General features: G+C 44.1%; 1 protein-coding gene across 1 annotated transcript; it reads left to right on the forward strand.

The window, feature by feature from the left end:
- RBM34 (RNA binding motif protein 34) lies at positions 1,036–21,335 on the forward strand. The gene is made up of 11 exons (XM_005698984.3): positions 1,036–1,162; positions 1,271–1,445; positions 1,653–1,789; positions 6,415–6,643; positions 8,124–8,183; positions 12,664–12,707; positions 15,074–15,157; positions 15,303–15,366; positions 17,581–17,620; positions 17,845–17,963; positions 20,786–21,335. Exons 1-11 carry the CDS (start codon positions 1,110–1,112, stop codon positions 21,062–21,064), a joined length of 1,284 nt encoding a protein of 427 aa, XP_005699041.1. The 5' UTR covers positions 1,036–1,109; the 3' UTR covers positions 21,065–21,335.

The following is a 22,697-nucleotide window of genomic DNA, read 5'->3' on the forward strand; positions in this document are numbered from 1 at the left end:
GGAAGATCCCTTGGAGGAGGGCATGGCAACTCACTCCAGTATTCTTGCCTGGAGAGTCCCATGGACAGAGAAGCCTGGCGGGTTACAGTCCATGGGATGGCAGAGTCGGACACGACTGAAGCGACTTATCACGCACGCTGAGTAGGTTGAGAAAATCGCATTAGCTTTGAGAGCCAATACAGTGCGCTTAGTCGCGCAGTTGTGTCCGACTCTGCGACTCCAAAGAGTCGGACACGACCGAGCAACTGAACTGAACTGCGACCCCAAGGAATTGGGTCAGAGGAAACCAGCCAGTTTCCTCTGACCATGGGGAGTCTTCAGGCTTTGAGAGCCAAGGTTCTCCTTTTTCTGGTTTAATAGCGCAGATCAGGTTAGAGCTGTACGTGTGCTCTGCTTAGTCGCTCAGTCCTGTCCGACTCGAGACCCCATGTACTGTAGCCCGCCAGGCTCCCTCCGGCCATGGTAAGAGTACTGGAGTGGGTAGCCATGCCCTCCTCCAGGGGATCTTCTCAACCCAGGGATCGAACCGAGGTCTCCCGAGTTGCAGGCAGATTCTTTACCGTCTGAGCCACAAGGGAAGCCCAAGTTAGAGCTGTGGTCTTCCACAATTTCTTCTCAATTTTACTTTGAAATAATGTCAGATTTCAGAAAAGTTGCAAGAGCAGCACTAAGGAGCCCCAAGTATCCTTCACACCGATTCATCATTTGTTAATACTCATTTCCTGACAAACCTCCTCTGTCTTCGACAACGCAGATTCTCATACGTGTTTTACCTCTGCTTGGATTGATAGCCCACTCACAGCCTGGCTGATTCTTGTTCCTACTTCAGACCTGAACTACTCTCGGAAGAAGACGCGGTCTCAGCCCGAGTTAAGTGCGATCCGATTCGAAAGTCTCGCTTGGACCGGCGGGCTCGCAGTGTCCGCCCTCATCCGCTATCTCCGCCCTTCGCCCGCTGTCCCCGCCCCTTCGCCCGCTGTCTCCGCCCCTAGCGCGTCCACAGAGACTCCTGGGGCGGAAGGGGCGTGGCTCCAAGAGCCTAACAGCCGAGACCCGGAAGTGCGGGTTCACGTGCTGCTGCTGCAGGCTGGGAGTCTTTTAGGTGAAGAATGGCCCTGGAAGGGAAGAACAAACGGGAGAAAAAAAGGAGTGCGCAGGAGGGGTGAGTGGCTCGTGGCTCGTCTGCCTGGGCGGGAAGGCGTTCGGGAGCTCGGGGCGCGAGGAGTGGGTCATGGAATCATGTCGTTGAGTCTCTGGCGTCCGTGTCTAGAGAGAACCCGGAATATGGCCCTTGTGGGAATCTGGAAGGAGACTATGAGGTTGGACAAGTCGCCAATAGTTTATTCCGCGGCAAGCAACCCTCCAGAGGCAGTACCGGTCGGCTGGCTTCGCTCTTTCGTTCTGTGAACCCTCAGCTTCAACCCGTGTACGTGCCTGTACCTAAAGTAAGTCACTGCGTTCTACTCCGAATGGCCCATTAGAACAACTTCAGAACAAACCTACCTTGCAGGGGATGCTTTGTAAACTGGGTCAGATAGGATCAATTTTCAGTAGCCTTTCATTACTGGATGTACCAGTGAGAGAGAAAAGATGCTACTTTAGAAAGACCAGTAAGTGATGAGGTCTCAAACATAACTTTAAACTTTTAAAAGGAAGCCATCAAAAAAAGGAAACGAGATGAGGAGGAAAAAAGTTCACCCCAAATCCAAACGCCACTTTTGCAAGAACCTGCCAAAAAAATGAAAGTGAAGAAGAAACTTTCTGATGCAGAGAAGAAGTTGGCAAACAGGTTGGTAAAATTCTTTTAAGTTGATGGTAAAGAAATCAGATGGTAACAAAATTGAGATTCTTACACTGGTAATATTCATTTTAGTTTTTTTCCTTACTTCATAGTTCTCTTTAAAATTTTTTTATTATGTTAAGTCCCATACATATTCAAAAATTGAAAAGAGTACCCAGCATCAGCAGTAATTAATACTTGGCAAAGCTTGTTTCATCTTTATCCTGTTAATATCTTCCTCATTGTTTGGAAGCAAACCTAAGACTTAGATTTCATCTATAAATGTTACTGCGTGTATATAAAAGATGAGTTTGGTTTTTTTAAACTTAGTCAGAGATCAGATTCCTCCATTAGCTCAATTTTTTTAAAAAACAGTTTATTTTTTAAAGACGATACGTTTCTAGTTAACTTTCCTCTGTCTCTAGACCACTTTCTTCACGCTCTTTATATCTCTGTTCGCAGGTGGTCTTGTTACTTGCTCTGAGAGTCATGAATTGTTAACAGTTGTGAATTACGTCCTCCTCCTGATTGCAGCTATGCATGTTTTTAGTTTCTTCCCCTTTCAGAGAAGGGTGTCTTACTCCCTGTCCAAGATTACTGCAGTCACCTGTACTGTTTATATATATCACGTACCTCTTCTGTCTTCTCAGAGGTTATGCCATCAGATAACCTATATCCATTTCTGCTTTTTCCTGTATCTTTGATCTGTCCACTCAAGATTCTCTTAAAGATTCTCATCTTAAAGAAATCCAACTGTCCACAGGCATATGTGACCCCCAAATCTTTCTTTCATCATTGAGCTTTTAGAAATCTCCACTAGCTCTCGCTTCCTTTTCTTGATCTATCTTCTCTCCCACACACTGGCACTCTGGTTGTTAATTTTTTATTTGATCTGACCATACTTCTGAAACAGTGCTCAGGGGAGCCATTCTGACCTAGGTGCCGCATTTAATAGGGAGCATTGCCTCTAACTGCAGCCCTCTCTTTTACATGTCACGTGGTTGCTATTCTTCTTGAAGCTATTGCATTCTTTGATGTCAGCTGCTTCCGAGTTTCCAGTTCTCTCTCTGTTCCTTCTCACTGTTATCTCAGGCACCTTTCCTTCTGACTGTTCCTTAAATGTCCATTTCGCTTGGGATTCTGTCCATGGTCATCTCCTGATTCTTTTTTATACCCATCAATCTGGGCAGCTCCCAGTCTTTGTGGCTCTAGCATTCTGATCTCGCTCTCTCTTTCTAAAACATAGATTTATTTGCCTGTGCCAGGTCTTAGTTGTGACATGAGGGATCTTTTAGTTGCAGCACGTGGGATATAATTCCCTGACCAGGGATGGAAAACGGGTCCCCTGCCTTGGGAGCGCAGAGTCTTAGCCGCTGGTGAAAGTAAAAGTGTTAGTTGCTCAGACGTGTCCGACTTCTTGCGACTGCCTGAACTGTAACCCTCCAGGCTCCTCTGTCCATGGGATTTTCCAGGCGAGAATACTGGAGTGGGTTGCCATTTCCTTCTCCAGGGGATCTTCCCAACCCAGGGATCGAATCCAGATCTCCCACATTGACGGCAGATTTTTTACTGTCTGAGCCATGAGGGAAGCCCACTGGACGATCAGGGTAATCCCCTGATCTTTATTGCTTGATCTGTTTGTCAGCCTATTCATTGTTCTTGTTGTTCAGTTGCTCAGTCATGTCCGACTCTTTGCAACCTCATGGACTGCAGCACGCCAGCTTCCCTGTCTTTCACCATCTCATGTCCATTGAGTTGGTGATGCCATCCATCATCTCGTCCTCTGTCATCCCTTTCTGCCCTCAATCTTTCCAAGCACCAGGGTCTTTTCCAGTGAGTCGGCTCTTTGCATCAGATGGCCAATATGTTGGAGCTTCAGCCTCAGCATCAGTCCTTCCAATGAATGTTCAGAGTTGATTTCCTTTAGGATGGACTGGTTGGATCCTTGCAGTCCAAGGGACTCTCAAGAGTCTTCTCCAGCACCACAGTTCCAAAGCATCAGTTCTTTGGCAGTGTCCTCTCATGCGATGTTCTGCTGCCCATTGGCTTATTCATACACACATCAAATTCAGGATGCTTCAAACTGATCTCATTATCCTCATCATACCTGTTCCTCTGCATGAGTGGTGCCATCAGCCTTCCAGTTGCCTGAGCCTGTGACTTGGAGTCATCTTAGACTCTTTTTTTTCCCCACATATCTCATACATTGCCAAGTCCTAATGATGCTGTCTTTTAATTCTCTCTATGATACGCTTTCCCTTTCCATCACCTCTTTTGCTCTGGCGGGTTTGTGATCTTCTGAGATGCCTGCAGTTGTAACTGTCTCCTTACTGGTCTCCCTTACCCAGCCTTTCCGCATTCATAACTCTGTTCTAGAGTTATCTTCTGCTCTGCTGCCCATAATGTGAAAAGCCAGGCTGAATGAATCACAAGCTGGAAGCAAGACTGTCGGGAGAAATATGCAGAAATATGCAACCTCAAATATGCAGATACCACTCAAATGGCAGAAAGTGAAGAGGAACTAAAGAGCCTCTTGATGAGGGTGAAAGAGGAGAGTGAAAAAGCTCGCTTAAACCTTAGTATTCAAAAAACTAAGATCGTGGCATCTGGTCCCATCACTTCATGGCAAATAGAAGGGGGATAAGTGGAACCAGTGACAGACTTTTTTTCCTTGGGCTTCAAACACTGCAGATGTGACTGTAGCCATGAAATTAAAAGACGACTGCTCCTTGGAAGAAAAGTTGTGATAAATGTAGATAGAGTATTAAAAATCAGACATCACTTTGCTCTGCTTTAGTCAAAGCTATGGTGTTTCCAGTAGTCATGTGCAGATGTGAGGGTTGGACCATAAAGAAGGCTGTGTGCTGAAGAATTGATGCCTTCAAACTATGGTCCTGGAAGAGACTCTTGAGAGTCCCTTGGACTGCAAGGAGATCCAAACAGTCCATCCTAAAGGAAGTCAGTCCTGGGTGTTCATTGGAAGGATTGATGCTGAAGCTCCAATACTTTGACTACCTGATGCGAAGAACCAATTCATTGGAAAAGACCCTGATGCTGGGAAAGATTGAAGGCAGGAGGAGGAGGGCATGACAGAGAATGAGCTGTTTGGATGGCATCACTGACTCAATGCACGTGAATTTAAGCAAACTGCAGGAGACAGTAAAGGACAGGGAAACCTCCTGGCATGCTGCAGTCCATGGGGTCCCAAGGAGTCGACACGACTGAGTGACTGAACAGCAGCTGCTGCCCAAGTGACCCCTTTCAGGCACCTTCAGGGTCTTCAGGAGCTCCTCGTCTTCTGTGGGATAAAGTCTAAGCACTTCTGCATAACAGGCCTGGTCCTTCTTGATCTGGTTCCTGTCTTACTATTGCGTCTCATTTCATCTCACTGCTGCTGGGTACCTTAAATGCCATAGTAAATGGAAAAACTAGGCATATACCCTCTCCTTAGTGGAGCTTGTGGTCTAGTGGAGGGATGATAATGGTCATCATTCACTGATACTGACCACGTGCTGTATACTGCCTTATGTCTCTTGTTTCTTTTATATTTCTACACCAGGTATTGTACATGTTACTATTTTATGGTGAACCTTGCCTGTCTCCTCAGAGACTAGACTGTTAATGGTCTGCTTATCTTTGCATTCTCAGAGGCTAGAACTGAGTAGTAAATATTGAGCAAATGAATGAATGAGTTTGATGATGCCGACTACTCATTCTTGCCCCTCACTCCTAAGTTCCTGGTCCAGTTCTCTTTCTGGACTGGTGTGCTTATCCAAGTGCACCAATACTTTACAATACTGGCAGAATTTATTGGGTTGGCCAAAAAGTTCATTCAGGTTTTTCTATAACATCTTATGGAAAGACCCAAATGACTTTTTTGGCCAAGCCAATAATTTTAATAAGCAGTCCTTTAAATATTGCAGTAGGAAATCTGGTCTCTCCTGTCAGTCAGATTGGTTTTACAAAGTTAAGTACTTTGCTGGTCTGTTAACCTTAATAGAGCCCCTAGGAGTGCTGCAGTAACTCTAGAATTCTAGAGCAGAGAATATAATTAGGCACTGGTAGAAGGTAAACATGGAGAAGGCAATGGCACCCACTCCAGTTCCCTTGCCTGGAAAATCCCATGGACGGAGGAGCCTGGAAGGCTGCAGTCCATGGGGTCGCTAAGAGTCGGACACGACTGAGAGACTTCAATTTCACTTTTCACTTTCATGCATTGGAGAAGGAAATGGCAACCCACTCCAGTGTTCTTGCCTGGAGAATCCCAGGGACGAGGGAGCCTGGTGGGCTGCCGTCTATGGGGTCACACAGAGTCAGACACGACTGAAGCAACGCAGCAGCAGCAGGTAAGCTAAATCCCCAAGAACAAGTGAACCAGCTTTTGTTTGAGTGAACTTTTGTTGCTTAATTAGTTGGCAGTTTTAAACTATTTTCAGAAATTGACCTTAACTTTTGCTAACTCTTGAGTTTCCTAAAGATACGAGTCACATTTTGATAATGCTATTTAAATGTAGATGTATTTATGAATGGTAAATTTATAGGAAAGCCAGGAGGTGGGAAGCATTCCTAATCTGTGCTTTGTCAAATGCTAGACCTGACTTCCATGCCCTCTTTTTTTTTTTTGGCTTAAAAAGAGAAGATGCGTTAGCAAGTGCTGATTTAGAAGAAATTCAGCAGAAACAAGGGCAGAAAAGGAAAAATTCTCAACCTGGTGTTACAGTTGCAGATAAAGAATTACTTGATGATGTAGAAGAGACGGTTGTAAATCAAAGAAAGAAAATTCAAATCAACCAAGAAGAAGAGAGATTAAAGAATGAGAGAACTGTGTTTGTTGGGAATTTGCCTGTCACCTGTAAGAAGAAGGTGAGTGTATAGCCTGTATATTAGAAACATGCAGAGAAATTATTAATTCATAATTTTGTTTTTGTGTTTGTGTGTTAGTTGCTCAATCATGTCTGACTTGGCAAACCCATGGACTGCAGTCCACCAGGTTCCTCTGTCTGTGGAATTTTCTAGGCAAGAATACTGGAGAGGGTTGCCATTTCCTCCTCCAGGGAATCTTCTCAACCCAGGGACTGAACCCAAGTCTCCCACATTGCAGGCAGGTTCTTTACTGTTTGAGCCGCCCGGGAAGGCCATATCACTTTATTGAATAAGTACATAATTAATAAGTCATTAATACATACTTTCATTATAAATGACTATATAAGTCATTTGATAGATTCATTCCAGCATGCACCTGCTCCTTTTCCATTCTCTGCTCTAATTCGGGCTTTTGCAAATCTTGTCTGAACTGTCGCAGGGGTCTTCTCTCTGATTTTTTCCTCCAGCTTTCTCTTCGGTTACGTGCCACGAGAACAGAAGCATGGTGTTTGCAGGGATGTGTGTTTTTCTTCTTCATGTCTCTGTCACTAGCATTGAAACAGTGCCTGATGTGTAGTAGAGGCTTGATAAATATTCGTCATGGGAATGAATCCATCCTTCCTGAGTTTTGTCCATTATGTGGAGTTCGATCAACCAAGACATGCCCTTTCCTTTCTGTGTGTTCATGTGATAGTCACCCTGATGGCAATCCCTTGGGTCAAAATCCTGCTTATCTTTCGAGGAACAATTTCAGTTCCACTTTCTTAAAACAGTACAAAAAGCTTACTTTCTGGTTTTTCCCTTGGCCCTTTGGCCTTTTGTCTCCTAGCGTTTGATGGGTGATTATTTTGTAGAACATGATCCATTTTCCATGTAGCGTAGTTTCAGTTTGGTTACTTGTCTTCATGTTAGATTATAAGGGCTCAAGGGAGGGGAGTGTTTGTGGAGCTTTACATGTTTAATAAGTTATTTTTGAATTAAAGTTGCTTGTAGACATTATTGTGTGAGCTGTCAGGTACACACGTTCGTCACATCCTGAGCCAGTCATAAGCATAATGTATACAGTTCACCCAAAGATTTTTCTTGAATCTGATGGTCTCAGTTCCAGGCAATTGGGAAATTTCCCATAGTGACATAAGCATCCTTAAAATCCATTTCTGGTTTAAATAAGCCAGTGTGGAAAGATGACAGAATCTATGACACATAGAGTACCAGTTTACATGCAGTAAAAGATTCTGAAAGATTGAAAGGCAGGAATGTGTATTTCAGGGATAGTAACGTGAATGTGTTTTTGTTTTTTTTTTACATAAGTTTCAGTAAAAAGTTGTCTTCTAACTGAATAGTTACTTACTTTTCCTGAAATATTCTTGAAACGTGGCAGGAAAAGATTATCCAACCATTTTACTTAATTCTGTTTTGTGGTACTTACTTGATGTTCTTAAAATGGACTAAAATATATGTATCTTTTTCTTTTTTTTAGAAGCTGAAGTCATTTTTTAAAGAGTATGGACAGATAGAATCTGTACGATTTCGTTCTCTGGTATGTTTTCCTTCCTTGGAAGTACATCATCTGAAAATGTATTGCGTGTAAATCAGACTTTTTCATGTGTTGGTTTTAGTGAGATGAAGGAGCCCTTGACTTGAACCTTTAGAATCAACATGCTCAAATCTAGCGCCAATGCAGAGTCACACCTGCTGTCTATTACTGACCCTTGGACTTTGTTGGGTAATTTAATGAGTTCACATAGTAAAACGATATCCTTCGTAAGTATATTTTGGAGAGTGGATCTGTGACTTTTGTTTGTGAGTCAGTTGAACAGGTGGAGATGTTCAACCTACTGAGTAGCATTTCTGGAATCACAGCTGTTCATATGGGGGGTTTGCCTGACTCTGCAGAGCAGTGCTTATGCTCTGACACAGAAAGATAAAGTATGTGTAATCAGTTTAATGTTAAAACTTTATGGAAGTGAATGGAATCAGATTACACCAATTGAGTGCTCTGTAGACCAGTTACAGCCATGTTCCTTGGACCATGAAGAAGCAGCATTCATAGATTTTTTAAAAATATAATTAATATGTATTAGAATATAAGAAATGTTTATTCCTTGTTTCAAACTGCTCTTTCTCAACGTGAGTCTCTAAAATGGGGTTTCTCAACCTTGATACGATTGACATTTGATGCTGGATAATTGTGTGTTGTTGGACACTGACCTTTGTAATGCAGCATCCCTGGCCTCTGCCCTCTAGGTGCCGGTGGCATCCTTCCCACCCCAGTCGTAACAACCAATTGCCAAACGTCCCCAGCGGGCAAAACTGCCCACTTCTCTAAAAGTAGGCCTTTCTCAAGGTTTTGGCACAGTCTCCATAATTACTATCATGGTGTTAGATTCTTCCGTTCATCACGTGCATCTTCTGTCAGCCCTTCTGAGTCCTGTTTCCTCATATCAGACCCTTGCCTGACACATCCGCAGGGCTGTCCTGCCAGCCCCTCTGCTCACCTCACCTGCATTGATCCCCAACCCCGTCCCATGCCATCTGCTGATTACCTGTTCTTTAGCACCGCTCACCCTGCCAGCCGTGGCCTCTTCTGTGGCTCATCCAGCCTGTTGCTTGTCGTCCCTGCCTGGTTTTCAGCTGTGGTTTCTTCTGAAGTTGATTCATTCCTTTCCTTTTGCATTGGCCCACCTAAGTTTTCACTTCTTGCCAAAATAGTTGCGGAGGCCTGCTACGGTTCCTGCTTTCAGTCTGCCTCACATGTAGCCAACACACCTCTGTCTACTTACTCTTCCTAAAGCACTTCTTCCTGGAACTCCCAACCTGAAATCCCTCTCCTCCACCTCCCCTCCCGTGAACATTACACGCACACAAACACACATACACGCACTTGGCTTGGTGTTCTCCTTGAGGAGCCAGCCCTGATTCTTCCCTATCCCTGAATTACTGGTGCGTGGGGTGACCCTGCCGTCCACCCTCCGGCAGCCGGCACCTCACTGTAGTCCTTAGGAGGCGGCTGGGATGTTCTGACGCCGCCGCTCGCCCTGCAGCAGCCTGCACTCACTGTGGTCCTTAAGGGGCGGCTGGGACGTTGTGATGCCACCGCCCGCCCCGCGGCAGCCGGCATTCACGGTGGTCCTTAGGAGGCGGCTGGGACGTTGTGATGCTGCTCCTCTGTGCCACCAGACTGTGAGCCCGGCTGCCCGCTGGGTCACCAGTACCTGCACCTGGTTCACATCAAATATGTACGGAGGTGCCCCAAATCTTGTCATTTTTCTAGCTGTTTGTTCGTCCCGACATCCTGACGGTCTGCGCAGGGTGGCCCTGGGGCCCTGCACTCTTCCACACGTGACTGTCCTGCAGCCTGGGCGCTGGGCTTGTACCAGATCATATACTTGGACCTTCGCACCCGCATCCTTTTGCTCAGTTCTGTTTTTTTAACTTGGGTAAAATTGGTATGTAACATTACACTAATTTCAGGCGTGCCGTGTAACAGTCCAGCGTCTGTTCACACTACAGAGCGGTCACCACCATGGGCCTAGTCACCATCTGTCGCCGTGCCCTTGAGCCCCTCCACTCATATTGCCCACTCTCTGCCCTCTGCTCTCTAGGGCACCACCAATCTGTTCGCTGTATCTCTCGAGTTTTATTTTGTTTTTTCATTTGGGCATATTGTGAGGCTCGTAGGATTTTAGTTTCCCAACCAGGGGTCAAACCTGGGCCCTCAGCAGTGAGAGCCGAGTGCTAACCACTGGACTACCAGGGAAGTCCCTGTTTTGGTCTCTAGACCGCATGCATAAGTGACATCACAGGGTGTTTGTCTTTGTTTCCCTCAGCATACCTCGGCATCCATCCGTATTGTCGCAAATGGCAAGATTTCCTTCTTTATGGCTGAGTAGTATTTCACTGTATGTATAGTCTGGGAATCCTTAAATTCTCATTTTGCTCATCAAGATAATATGTATTTTTCAGAAGGCGCTTAAGATGTCACTTATTCAAGGCTTTTTGATACTTTATAACACCAAGTGGTATTTTTTTCCCTCTGAATCCTTTTTGTAGTTTATTGTCTTATGCTATATCTATTCATTCTTATCTTTAATAGCAGGGCACAGGTCCTTGAGGGCTCCTAGAAAGCCTAGTAGATGTGTTTTGATGCCTGGCATTCACATGTGGATTATTCATGTGGGCATTTCTCATGTCTTGGACTGCATTTCTGTCTATATTCTGAGAGCTTTACCATTTGTTAGTTTGAGCAAGACAGACTAAGGAGTAGTTCAAATTTCTTACTTTCACTATGTAAACTATCAAATGACTAAAAGACAAGTTTTCCAGAGATTTATAGTGACTGCCCTGAATGAGATTGGTGTTCATAGACAGCCCTGGACTGTGGACTTGGCAATTTGCATCTTCTTACCTTCCTGTTCACAGTGCCTGGTGGTATTTGGCACATTGCTGTTAGTCACCATTGTTGATTTGAATTTCCACCTTCTCCATAAAGCTTTCCCTACCTGTTCCCGTCACTCTTAGGTACCAAATATGACTGAAAATAGCATGTTGCTGAAAAAAGGGAGATTCCATTATTTGTCCGAGGACAGATACTGAAGGGTTGTTTTGTTTTTGCCAGTTGACATATATAAACTCATAGAGATATGAGTGAAGTGTCATGTCTTCTTATATTACTTATCAGTTAAGTTCATTTCAGTTCAGTCGCTCAGTCGTGTCCAACTCTTTGCGACCCCATGAATTGCAGCAAGCCAGGCCTCCCTGTCCATCACCAACTCCCGGAGTTCACTCAAACTCACATCCATCGAGTCGGTGATGCCATCCAGCCATCTCATTCTCTGTCGTCCCCTTCTCCTCCTGCCCCCGATCCCTCCCAGCATCAGAGTCTTTTCCAATGAGTCAACTCTTCACAAGAGGTGGCCAAAGTACTGGAGTTTCAGCTTTAGTATCATTCCTTCCAAAGAACACCCAGGACTGATCTCCTTTAGAATGGACTGGTTGGATCTCCTTGCAGTCAAAGGGACTCTCAAGAGTCATCTCCAACACCACAGTTCAAAAGCATCAATTCTTCAGTGCTCAGCTTTCTTCACAGTCCAACTCTCATATCCATACGTGACTACTAGAAAAACCATAGCCTTGACTAGACAGACCTTTGTTGGCAAAGTAATGTCTCTGCTTTTGAATATACTATGTAGGTTGGTCATAACTTTCCTTCCAAGCAGTAAGCGTCTTTTAATTTCATGGCTGCAGTCACCATCTGCAGTGATTTTGGAGCCCCCCCAAATAAAGTCTGACACTGTTTCCACTGTTTCCCCATCTATTTCCCAAGAAGTGATGGGACCAGATGCCATGATCTTCGTTTTCTGAATGTTGAGCTTTAAGCCAACTTTTTCACTGTCCTCTTTCACTTTCATCAAGAGGCTTTTGAGTTCCTCTTCACTTTCTGCCATAAGGGTGGTGTCATCTGCATATCTGAGGTTATTGATATTTCTCCTGGCAATCTTGATTCTAGCTTGTGCTTCTTCCAGCCCAGCGTTTCTCATGATGTACTCTGCATAGAAGTTAAATAAGCAGGGTTACAATATACAGCCTTGACATACTCCTTTTCACTGAAGTTAGACATATTTAAAGTCATAGCACATTCAATAAAGTGCCAACTTAGAAGTGTCCCCTTTTTCCATGCTCATTTTATAAAACGATTTTCCTTAACACTCTTCGCATGAGTCTTCAACAACATTGTCTCCTCATATGACCAGCAACCCCTTCGAGTCATCCGTTATTTCTGCCTCGTTTGAGAGTGGCTGCCTGTGAAATCTGGATATGGCACCGTCACTGGAAATGTTTGTCCTCAGCCCCGAGGTCCCATTCATACAACACTAGGACCGTTGTTTCTGATTCAGTATTTCCTTCATTTTTATTCCATATTGGAGTTAGGTATTTATAATTCGATTAATTAAAATATAATTATTTTGAAATAATGTCAAATGATGACTTTCCTGTAATGCTTTTTTTTTCTCTTAAAGATTCCAGCAGAGGGAACTTTGTCCAAAAAGTTGGCGGCAATAAAGTAAGTTTATAATTAGAGAAAGGGAGTACTTGTAAATTCTCTTCCATTTTGGTGAAAAATGAGATAATTTCTTAACCTCACAAATGTTTCTATTTGGATCAACCATCATGGTTTATTGTTTCTAATGCCTATGATAACATAAATTTGTCAGATGTTTGTCTTCAAGCTTCAACGTAAGCTGTAGAGTCACAGAAAGAACTGCAGAATAACTTGAAACGTGCCATGAAAAATGAGAAATTTCAGAGATGTTTAATCAGACATACTGTGTGAAGAGAATAAGAAAGTTTTGCATCTAAATATTCTATTGTAAATCACAAGTATCACATTTCATCAGTTCTAAGGTACACATTTCCTATACCTAACATTTTTAAGCTCAAAGTTCAGTTCATTTCAGTCACTCAGTTGTGTCCAACTCTTTGCAACCCAACGAATCGCAGCACGCCAGGCCTCCCTGTCCATCACCAACTCCCGGAGTTCACTCAGACTCACGTCCATCGAGTCAGTGATGCCATCCAGCCATCTCATCCTCTGTCGTCCCCGTCTCCTCCGGCCCACAATCCCTCCCAGCATCAGAGTCTTTTCCAGTGAGTCAACTCTTCTCATGAGGTGGCCAAAGTACTGGAGTTTCAGGTTTAGCATCATTCCTTCCAAAGAACACCCAGGACTGATCTCCTTTAGAATGGACTGGTTGGATCTCCTTGTAGTCCAAGGGATTCTCAAGAGTCTTCTCCAGCACCAGAGTTCAAAAACATCAATTCTTTGTCGCTCAGCTTTCTTCACAGTCCAACTCTCACATCCATACATGACTACTGGAAAAGCCATAGCCTTGACTAGATGGGCTTTTGTTGGCAAAGTAATGTCTCTGCTTTTGAATATACTGTCTAGTTTGGTCGTAACTTTCCTTCTAAGGAGTAAGCGTCTTTTAATTTCATGGCCACAATCACAATCTGCAGTGGTTTTGGAGCCCAAAAAAATAGTCTGACACTGTTTTCCCATCTATTTCCCATGAAGTGATGGGACCAGATGCCGTGATCTTTGTTTTCTGAATGTTGAGCTTTAAGCCAACTTTTTCACTGTCCTCTTTCACTTTCATCAAGAGGCTATTTAGCTCCTCTTCACTTTCTGCCATAAGGGTGGTGTCATCTGCATATCTGAGGTTATTGAGATTTCTCCCGGCAATCTTGATTCCAGCTTGTGCTTCTTCCAGCCCAGCGTTTCTCATGATGTACTCTGCATAGAAGTTAAATAAGCAGGGTGACAATAGACAGCCCTGACGTACTCCTTTTCCTAATTGGAACCAGTCTGTTGTTCCATGTCCAGTTCTAACTGCTGCTTCCTGACCTGCATATAGGTTTCTCAAGAGGCAGGTCAGGTGCTCTGGTATTCCCATCTCTCAGAATTTTCCACAGTTTATTGTGGTCCACACAGTCAAAGGCTTTGGCATAGTCGATAAAGCAGAAATAGATGTTTTTCTGGAACTCTCTTGCTTTTTGGATGATCCAGAGGATGTTGGCGATTTGATCTCTGGTTCCTCTCCCAAAATGCATCTTCAGATCAGAAGTGCCTCATGATTGCTGTTGGCTGGTCAGTTTTTTCCAGGGAAATTCTTTAGGTCAAACTATAAGATAGATAAATGGTGAATCAGATTAAACAGGATTCTAAAGACTTTTCAAGTGGAAAACTGAACAAGACCAAAGTATGTCTCGCGGTAGACACTTGGGTGATAAAACCACATAGACATGCAGGGAAGTAGTTCCTATAAAGGTGGGAGTGGTGGTTGCCTTTGAAGGAGGAAAGGAAGTGCTGCCGTTGTTGGGGCCACAGAGAGGCTACAAGGGTGCTAAGTGCTATGTTGCTTCAGTTGCGTCCAACTCTGCAACCCCCATGAACTGTAGCCTGCCAGCCTCCTCTGTCCATGGGATTCTCCAGGCAAGAATAGTGGAGTGGGTTGCTATTTGGGTATTACCCTGTTCATAATTTTCTTAGCTGTACACGTTTACAGGTTTGTATAGTTTTTATTTTACAGTAAAAAGAAAAAAGCACGTTGTTTTTCCCATCTATGTGTGTATTAGATACAGAGCCGCAGCAAAGTTGACAGTTTGTCGTGCGGTGGGGTCTCCTGGGGTGGCCTCCTGCTTTCTCACAGTTATGACTGGGAAGAGGGCATAGGTCACGCGTTTCACCATTATCTGTTCAAGTTGTGTGTTATTTTTTGGGTTATTACTAAATGTTTCTGAAAAGAATTTATGAAAATCCTCCCAGAAATTCTTGTCATAGGTGTTGATTGAGAGTGTAAAAGAAGCTGTATTTATTTTAGTGACTTTGGAATTAGCAAATTTTACAGTCTTTTTTTTTTTTTAATGTAGGCGTAAAATTCATCCCGATCAGAAAAATATTAATGCTTACGTTGTGTTTAAGGACGAGAGTGCTGCTACAAAAGCACTGGAAAGGTAATTTTGTCTCTTTGATGTTTGAACAGAATTATTCTACGTGTGAGTCCAGCTCTCTTTTATTCTTTGGGTTCACTTCAGATTAAATACGCCAGTAGCTCAGTGCCTGTTTTTAACAGCCATTTTCCCTTCATATTTATAACAGAAATGGGGCCCAGTTTGCAGATGGATTTCGTGTTAGAGTGGATCTTGCAACTGAGACCTCCTCCGTAAGTAGTTCTTGCACTGTCTGAAGAATTTCGCTGCAGTAGTGTAGAGAAGAACGTTTTCTTCTGAGCGTGTGCTGGGAGAGGAGTTGGGTTAGCCGGGAGCATGAGGAAGGAGAGGAAAGCGCCTCTGCCCTCTGTGGTCTCAGCGTGGGTGCCGGGGGCGGGCGAGGGCTTAAGTCAGCGTTGCTCATTCTTGCTGTGCTCAGTCACTGCAGTCGTGGCCAACTCTTTGCAACCCCAGGGGCTGTCGCCTGCCAGGCTCCTCTGTCCATGAGATTTCCCAGGCAAGAATCCTGGAGTGGGTTGCCACTTCTCCTCCAGGGGATCTTCCCACATCTCCTGCTAGGGATTAAACCCACATCTCCTGCATTGCCAGGTGGATTCTTTACCACTAAACCACCTGGGAAGGCTCTAGCTTTTGATTTTTATTTTCTTTTTGGTTGTGCCATGCGGCACAAGGATTGCCAAACGAAGGACTGAACCTGCGCTCGCCACATTGAAAGCATAGTGTCCTAACCATTGGATTACCAGGGAAGTTCAAGTCAGCATCAGCTTCAGGAAAGTGGTTCCCCAGACTTCTGGTCTCAGTGGCTGAAGGCGAGGGTGGGGTGATTGGAGACAATAGCATTGAAACATGTATATTACCATATGTGAAGCAGATTGCCAGTCCAGGTTCAATGCATGAGACAGGGTGCTCGGGGCTGCTGCACTGGGAGGACCCAGAGGGATGGGATGGGGAGGGCGGTGGGAGGGGGGTTCAGGATGGGGGACACATGTGTCCCCGTGACTGACCCATGCCAGTATATGGCAAAGCCGCTACAGTATTGGAAAGTAATTAGCCTCCAATTAAAATAAGTTAATTAATTTTTTAAAAAGTGGTTCCCACTCCTACATCAGATCCAATAATCCTAGAGAGTGTGGCTGAAAGGTACATTAAAGAGCACTGGAGCCAGCACCTTATTTATAGACTAAGGTCTCGAGTTACATTACTCATTAGCAGTGTCTCGTCCCTGCTCTGTGTCAGGTGTTTGGTCCTGAGACACAGGCTCAGCTGTCTAGGAGTTTGCAGTGTAAAGGTAAAGGTGAGCAGATGGGCTGACCACGGCACTGTTATGATAAATTCTGTCATAGACGTCAGCTCAGGAATGGGCCACGCAGTGTGGGAGGTCACCAGCAAGAAAGGACAAAGGAGGGTTTCCTGGAGAATAGGTGTCCTATCAGTGTTATAGGGACAAAAAAATGTTGAACACTGTGAATGGTGGGACCAAAACCTAATCCTTTGTGGGGGTTCCAAGAGCTTGGTACAGTTATTAGCGGGTAGAGTGTGAGGAGAGGCCACAATCAGAGTTGCTGTTGGAGAAATAGGTGGAGGGCAGTCATGATGACCCCGGCCTGCCATGTCGAGGAGTCTAGGTTTTGTTCAGAAGCTTTTCCTTGGGGTCTCTTGAAAGGAATGAAGCATGAGTTGGTAAGAATTCACTGCAGAGGCAGAATGTGTTACTGTCGGTGTGAGGTTAGCTAGGTGAGAAATGACCAAGGCCTGGCTGACTGTCCTGGCTTTGATGGTGGGCCTGGCACCAAATAGCGAACTGGCCTGAGGGCCCAATGTTTGCTCCCCGTTTTTGTGAATAAAGTTTTATTGCTACACAATGATACCCATTATGTGCTCAGCCGTGTCCGACTCTTTGCAACCCCATGGACTGTAGCCCGCCAGCTCCTCTGTCATGGGACTCTTCAGGAAAGAACGCGAGTGGGTTGCCATTTCCTCCTCCAGGGGATCTTTCTGACCCAGGAATCAAACCCAAGTCTCTTGCATTGGCAGGTAGATTCTTTACCACTGATCTACCGGGGAAGCCCATTAGTTTCATGTTATTTTGCTTTAACAGCAGAGGCAAGGGGAACAGCAGAGACTGCCTGGCCCACAAATACTTGCTTTCTGGCCCTTTATAGAAAAAGTGTGCCCACCTCCAAAGGAGCAGGCCTTTCTTGAGCACTGCCATGTTGTCAGTGCCAGCTGTGAACAGAAGCCACTCCTCACTCTGGGGCTCACACTCCTGCGGGAAAGATGGCAGAAGCCAAATCCAACAGGGGCCTGATAGGCAGGGGAATCAGGAGATGGAGCCCCGTCAGACATGTGCGGTGAGGGAAAGAGTGGACTTCAAAGTGACTTCCATTTTCTCTTTCATGAGTGATTTTTTTTATTTTGTGTTTCAGAGGGACAAGAGATCCATATTTGTGGGAAATCTCCCATACAGTAAGTTTGTTTAAATAAAAAACTATCTGTTTGTCACTGAAGTAATGCAAATAACACCCGAGTGGTCGCTCAGCGTTTTGCTTTAAGACTAACTTTGAAAAGTGTGGAGTGTAACTTGACTAATTACTTCAAGGCTGTGCTTACCTTGATGTGTGATTAAACATCTCTAACTTCCTGAGGCGATTCAAAGTCCTCACTTCCCCTTTGGTTGAACCTGTTTTTAGAAGTTGAAGAATCTGCAGTTGAGAAGCACTTTTTGGCCTGTGGGAACGTTGTGGCTGTGAGGATTGTGCGGGATCAAGTTACTGGAGTCGGCAGAGGCTTTGGCTACGTGCTCTTTGAGGTACAGAGTTTAATGTGTCGTCACTGTCCTTGAAGTGTGTTGGGGGAGGCTGTCCCTGCTGTCCCATCGTGCAGCCATAACTCTCGCTGTCACTCTCGAATTGCACCTTAAGTCAATTCATAACCTGCCATAATAGAGCACGGTTCCTACATTGCATCTAACCATGCAGTGTCCTAATTGTTTCTCCATGTTAATGTCATGAAATAATGTTTTATTTACTCATTTCTACTTTGTATCTTTCTTATTTATTCTTAATTGGAGGATAATTGCTTTACAGGATTCTGTTGGTTTCTGCCATTCATCAACACGAAGCAGCCATAGGTGTACATGTCCCCTCCTTCCTGAACTTCACTCCCACCTCCAACCCCATCCCACCCCTTTGGGTTTTCACAGAGCGCCAAGTTTGTGCTCCCTGCGTCATATAGCAGATTCCCACTGGCTGGCTATTTTGCATATGTTAGTATGTTTCCATGTTACTCTGTCAGTGCAGGCCCTGTCTTTCCCCGACTGTGTCCATAAGTCTGTTCTCTGTGTCTGCATCTCCACTGCTGCCCAGCAGATAGGTTCATCAGTACTGTCTTTCTAGATTCCATATATATGCATTAATATACTCTTGTTTTTCTCTGTCTGACTTACTTTACTCTGGGTAATAGACTCTATCTTAATCCACCTCATTAAAACTGACTCAAATGGCTTCCTATGGCTGAGTAATATTCCACTGTGTGTATGTACCACAGCTTCTTTATCCATTCATCTGTCGATGGACATCTAGGTTGCTTCCCTGTCCTAGCTATTGGAAATAGTGCCGCAGTGAACATTAGGGTACACGCGTCTTTTTCAGTTATGGTTTCCTCGGGGTTTATGCCCAGTGGTGGGATTGTTGGGTCAAATGGTAGGTTTATTTCTAGTTTTTCAAGGAATCTCCCTATCATTCTCCATAGTGGCTACATCAGTTTACATTCCCACCAACAATGCAAAAAGGTTGCCGTTTCTCCACACCCTGCCCAACATTTATTGTGTGTAGATTTTCTGATGACGACCATTCTGACCAGTTGAGGTGACAGCTCATTGAAGTTTGATTTGCGTGTCCCTAATAGTGAGCGACGTTGAGCATCTTTTCATGCATTTATTGGCCGTCTGTATGTCTTTGGGGACGTGCGTGCTAGGTCTTGTGCTTGCTTTTTGATTGGGTTGCTTCCTGGTGCTGAACTGCATGAGCTGCTTGTTTGTATGTTTCGGAAATTAATCCTTTGTCAGCTGTTTCATTAAATATTGTTTTAGATGCTGGCTTTTAAAAGTACTGGGCTTCCCTGGTGGCTCAGCAGGAAAGAATCTGCCTGCCTGTGTGGGAGATGGAGGTTCGATCCCTGGGTTGGGGAATCCCCTGGAGAAGGACATGGCAACCCACTCTAGTATTTTGCCTGGGAAATCCCATAGACAGAGGAGCCTGGTGGGCTACAGTTCATGGGGTCTCCAAGAGTCAGACACAACTTAGTGACTAAACAAAACAACAACATTAAAGGTACTAAATCTCCAAATCTCCACCTACTGTAAAAGGAGAAAATTGACTGTTCACTCAGCTAGAAGAAAATTTTAGTTTTTGTTACACAATTTATATTTAGTTCGCTAAGTATTAACCAGTAACTTGTGTCTAAAATTACGGGAATACACGTACAACCCAGAGGCACTTAAGCTTTTCTTCCCTCTTCAATCACCCCATCATATGTGTCCTCTCAGTTTCTGCCTCTGCCTTTTTGTGGGCACACTTAATATTGTGAACATAAGCTTCTGTAGCCTGCCTCTGTGTTGCTCTCTATTGTGTAAGTATGTTCCATTGAGGGATGTAACATAATTCATACTGTCTTTTCCCCTAGTGTTTCCCAAATATCACACGTGTGCTGTTTTCTCTCTTTCTCTATAATAATGAAATTGGAGTGATTGTTTTTTCCTTCAAATGTTTGCCTCCCTTTTTGGATCACTTCTTTAGGAAAGTTCCCCAGTGGGTTATCACTAACCAGATCAAGACATGTGACAGTTTTTAAGGCTCTTCATATGTAGGACCAGATGGGTTTGAAGGAAGGGACTCACATCCTGATGCTTCCATCCATGACTGTGGTGTAACAGTCTCATTGTCTCTCTGTCTTCTGACTACTGATAAGTTTGTAAACCCCTATAACACGTCATGAATATTTAGAGTTGTTAACACTGAGTTAGAATAAAAGAGTAACTGTATTTGGGGTTTAAATGGCACCCTGAAGGCATCTAGTCTGACATCTCAAGTACTGTAATGGAGTTCTCTGTTCTCAAATCAACCAGTACAGCAGGGGCTTTGCAGGAAGAGACTCGTGAGGAGGAGCTTCATTGCTTTAAAAGGCCACGTAGGATTGATCTCCTTAGTTGAAAGTTCATTTTACATTGAGAAAAAATGAAGCCTCTTTGATCGTGGGCTTACCTGGTCATTTGACCAGCCAGCCTAAGTGCTTCCTGGGGAGAAGCGCATGAGGGTGCATGATTAGAGCTGCAAGCACCGCTGCTGGAACCCTGGGCTTGGACTTCCTGCCTGTGGAAATGAGCGGGGTTTCTGCTTTTTCTTTCTTTGGCCACACCGAGGCAGGTGGGATCTTTGTTCCCCAACAAGAGATGGAACCTGTGCCCCCTGCAGTGGAAACACAGAATTCTAACCACTGAACTGCCAGGGAATTCCCGACAGGGGTTTCTGTATTACAAGCTTGAAAATTATTCTAATCCATAAAAGTTGTAATTTTGCTAGATTCTTTGCAGATGAGTTTCTGTAAAATTTAATATATTGATTTTTATTACAGAATACAGATGCTGTTCATCTTGCTCTGAAATTAAATAATTCTGAACTGATGGGAAGAAAACTCAGAGTCATGCGTTCTGTCCATAAAGAAAAGTTAAAACAAAATTCAAATCCTAGTTTGAAGAATGTCAGTAAACCTAAGCAGGGACTTAACTTTGCTTCAAAAAGTGCACAGAATTCTAAAGGTTTGTTTATTGGAGAGAAAGCTGTTCTCATGAAGAAGAGAAAGAAAGGACAGAAGAAAAGCAGACGAACTAAGACACAGAAAAAGCAGAAGTAACGACCTGAAGCTTTTATTCTCCCTCACTGCCTACCGGTAGTTAAATTGAGATGAGTCCATGTACTGAGTTTCAGAATTTTTTATGTATGTGAAACATGGACACTTTTTCAGTTATTCATGTTGTAATACTACCTTTTTAAGATGTAGTCATCATGTAATACTGTTGGTTGTATGAGAGATGATTTTAAGTGTAGGGGGAACGTTTAGAATTTTAGTGGTTATGTGTTATTTTACCCTATGTTGCAAATATACCTGTCATTTTTAAGAATTACTTGTTGCTGTTGTTACTAAGCAGCTTCAGTCGTGTCTGACTCTGTGCGACCCCACAGACAGCAGCCCACCAGGCTCCCCCGTCCCTGGGATTCTCCAGGCAAGAACGCTGGAGTGGGTTGCCATTTCCCTCTCCAATGCATGAACACAGAAAGTGACAGTGGAGTCGCTCAGTCGTGTCTGACTCGTAGCGACCCCAGGACTGCAGCCCACCGGGCGCCTCCGTCCAAAGAATTACTTGGGATGAGACTAAATTTAAAAGTGAGCAAATTGAAAGAAAAATGAAACCACCTTAATACTTACTGTACCTAGACAAAGTATCAGAATAAAAGTAGGAATACTGATTGATCTGAGGTCAAGTGATAATCCCTAAGGAGTAAAGTTTTAAGGGCTGGTATATGATAGCTAGTCATTTTTCTTCCTTTCTTTTGTACTTATGATAAGTGGAGTTCTAGGTTGTAATTTTATTTCATCAGCCTAATAACTAAACAGGAATTTTATATCAAATGTAGGTCTGATTTCTTATTCTTAATTGGTGATTAGATTGGTTATTGCAGTCCTTGGTAAAGTTGCTATAAGGCAGATTTTTTACTTTTCAATTTTTTAAAAAAAATTTTATATATTTTTGGCTGCACGGAGTCTTGGTCTTTTCTCTAGTTGCAGCAAGCGGATTGTGGAGCGCAGGCTAAAGGGCGCATGGACTCAGTAGTTGTGGCGCATGGGATTAGTTGCCCCACATGTGGGATCATCCTGGAGCAGGGATCAAACCCGTGTCCCCTGCATTGGCAGGTGGCTTCTTAACTACTGGACAGTCCCACCTCTATTTTTAATTTGAAGAATATTCTCCCAGGAATACTTGTGATACTTAATGTCACCCAATAGAATGAAACTGTTTTTTTAAAAATCATACTTAGGGACTTACCAAGAACTGTTGGACTTCTTTGGTGGCAAGTTAAAGAATCTGCCTGCAGTAAGGAGACCTGGTTTTGATCGCTGGGTGGGGAAGATCCCCTGGAGAGGGGAATGGCTACCCATTCTGGTATTCTTGCCTGGAGAATCCCATGGGCAGAGGAGCCTGGTAGGCTACAGTCCATGGGATTGCAGAGTCAGACATGACTGAGCGACTAACACTTTCACTTTTCACTCTCTGAACTGGAAGCCATCTGATGTGAAGAGCTGACTCATTGGAAAAGACTCAGATGCTGGGAAAGATAGAAGGCAAGAGGAGAAGGGGGTGGCAGAGGATGAGATGGTTAGACAGCCTCACTGACTCTGGACACAAATCTGAGCAAACTGGGAGATAGTGGAGGACAGAGGAACCTGGTGTGCTACAGTCGGGGTCTCGAAGAGTCAGATTTGACTT

Source organism: Capra hircus, chromosome 28 (genome assembly GCF_001704415.2).
Source record: "Capra hircus breed San Clemente chromosome 28, ASM170441v1, whole genome shotgun sequence".
NCBI classification, from domain to species: Eukaryota; Metazoa; Chordata; class Mammalia; order Artiodactyla; family Bovidae; genus Capra; species Capra hircus.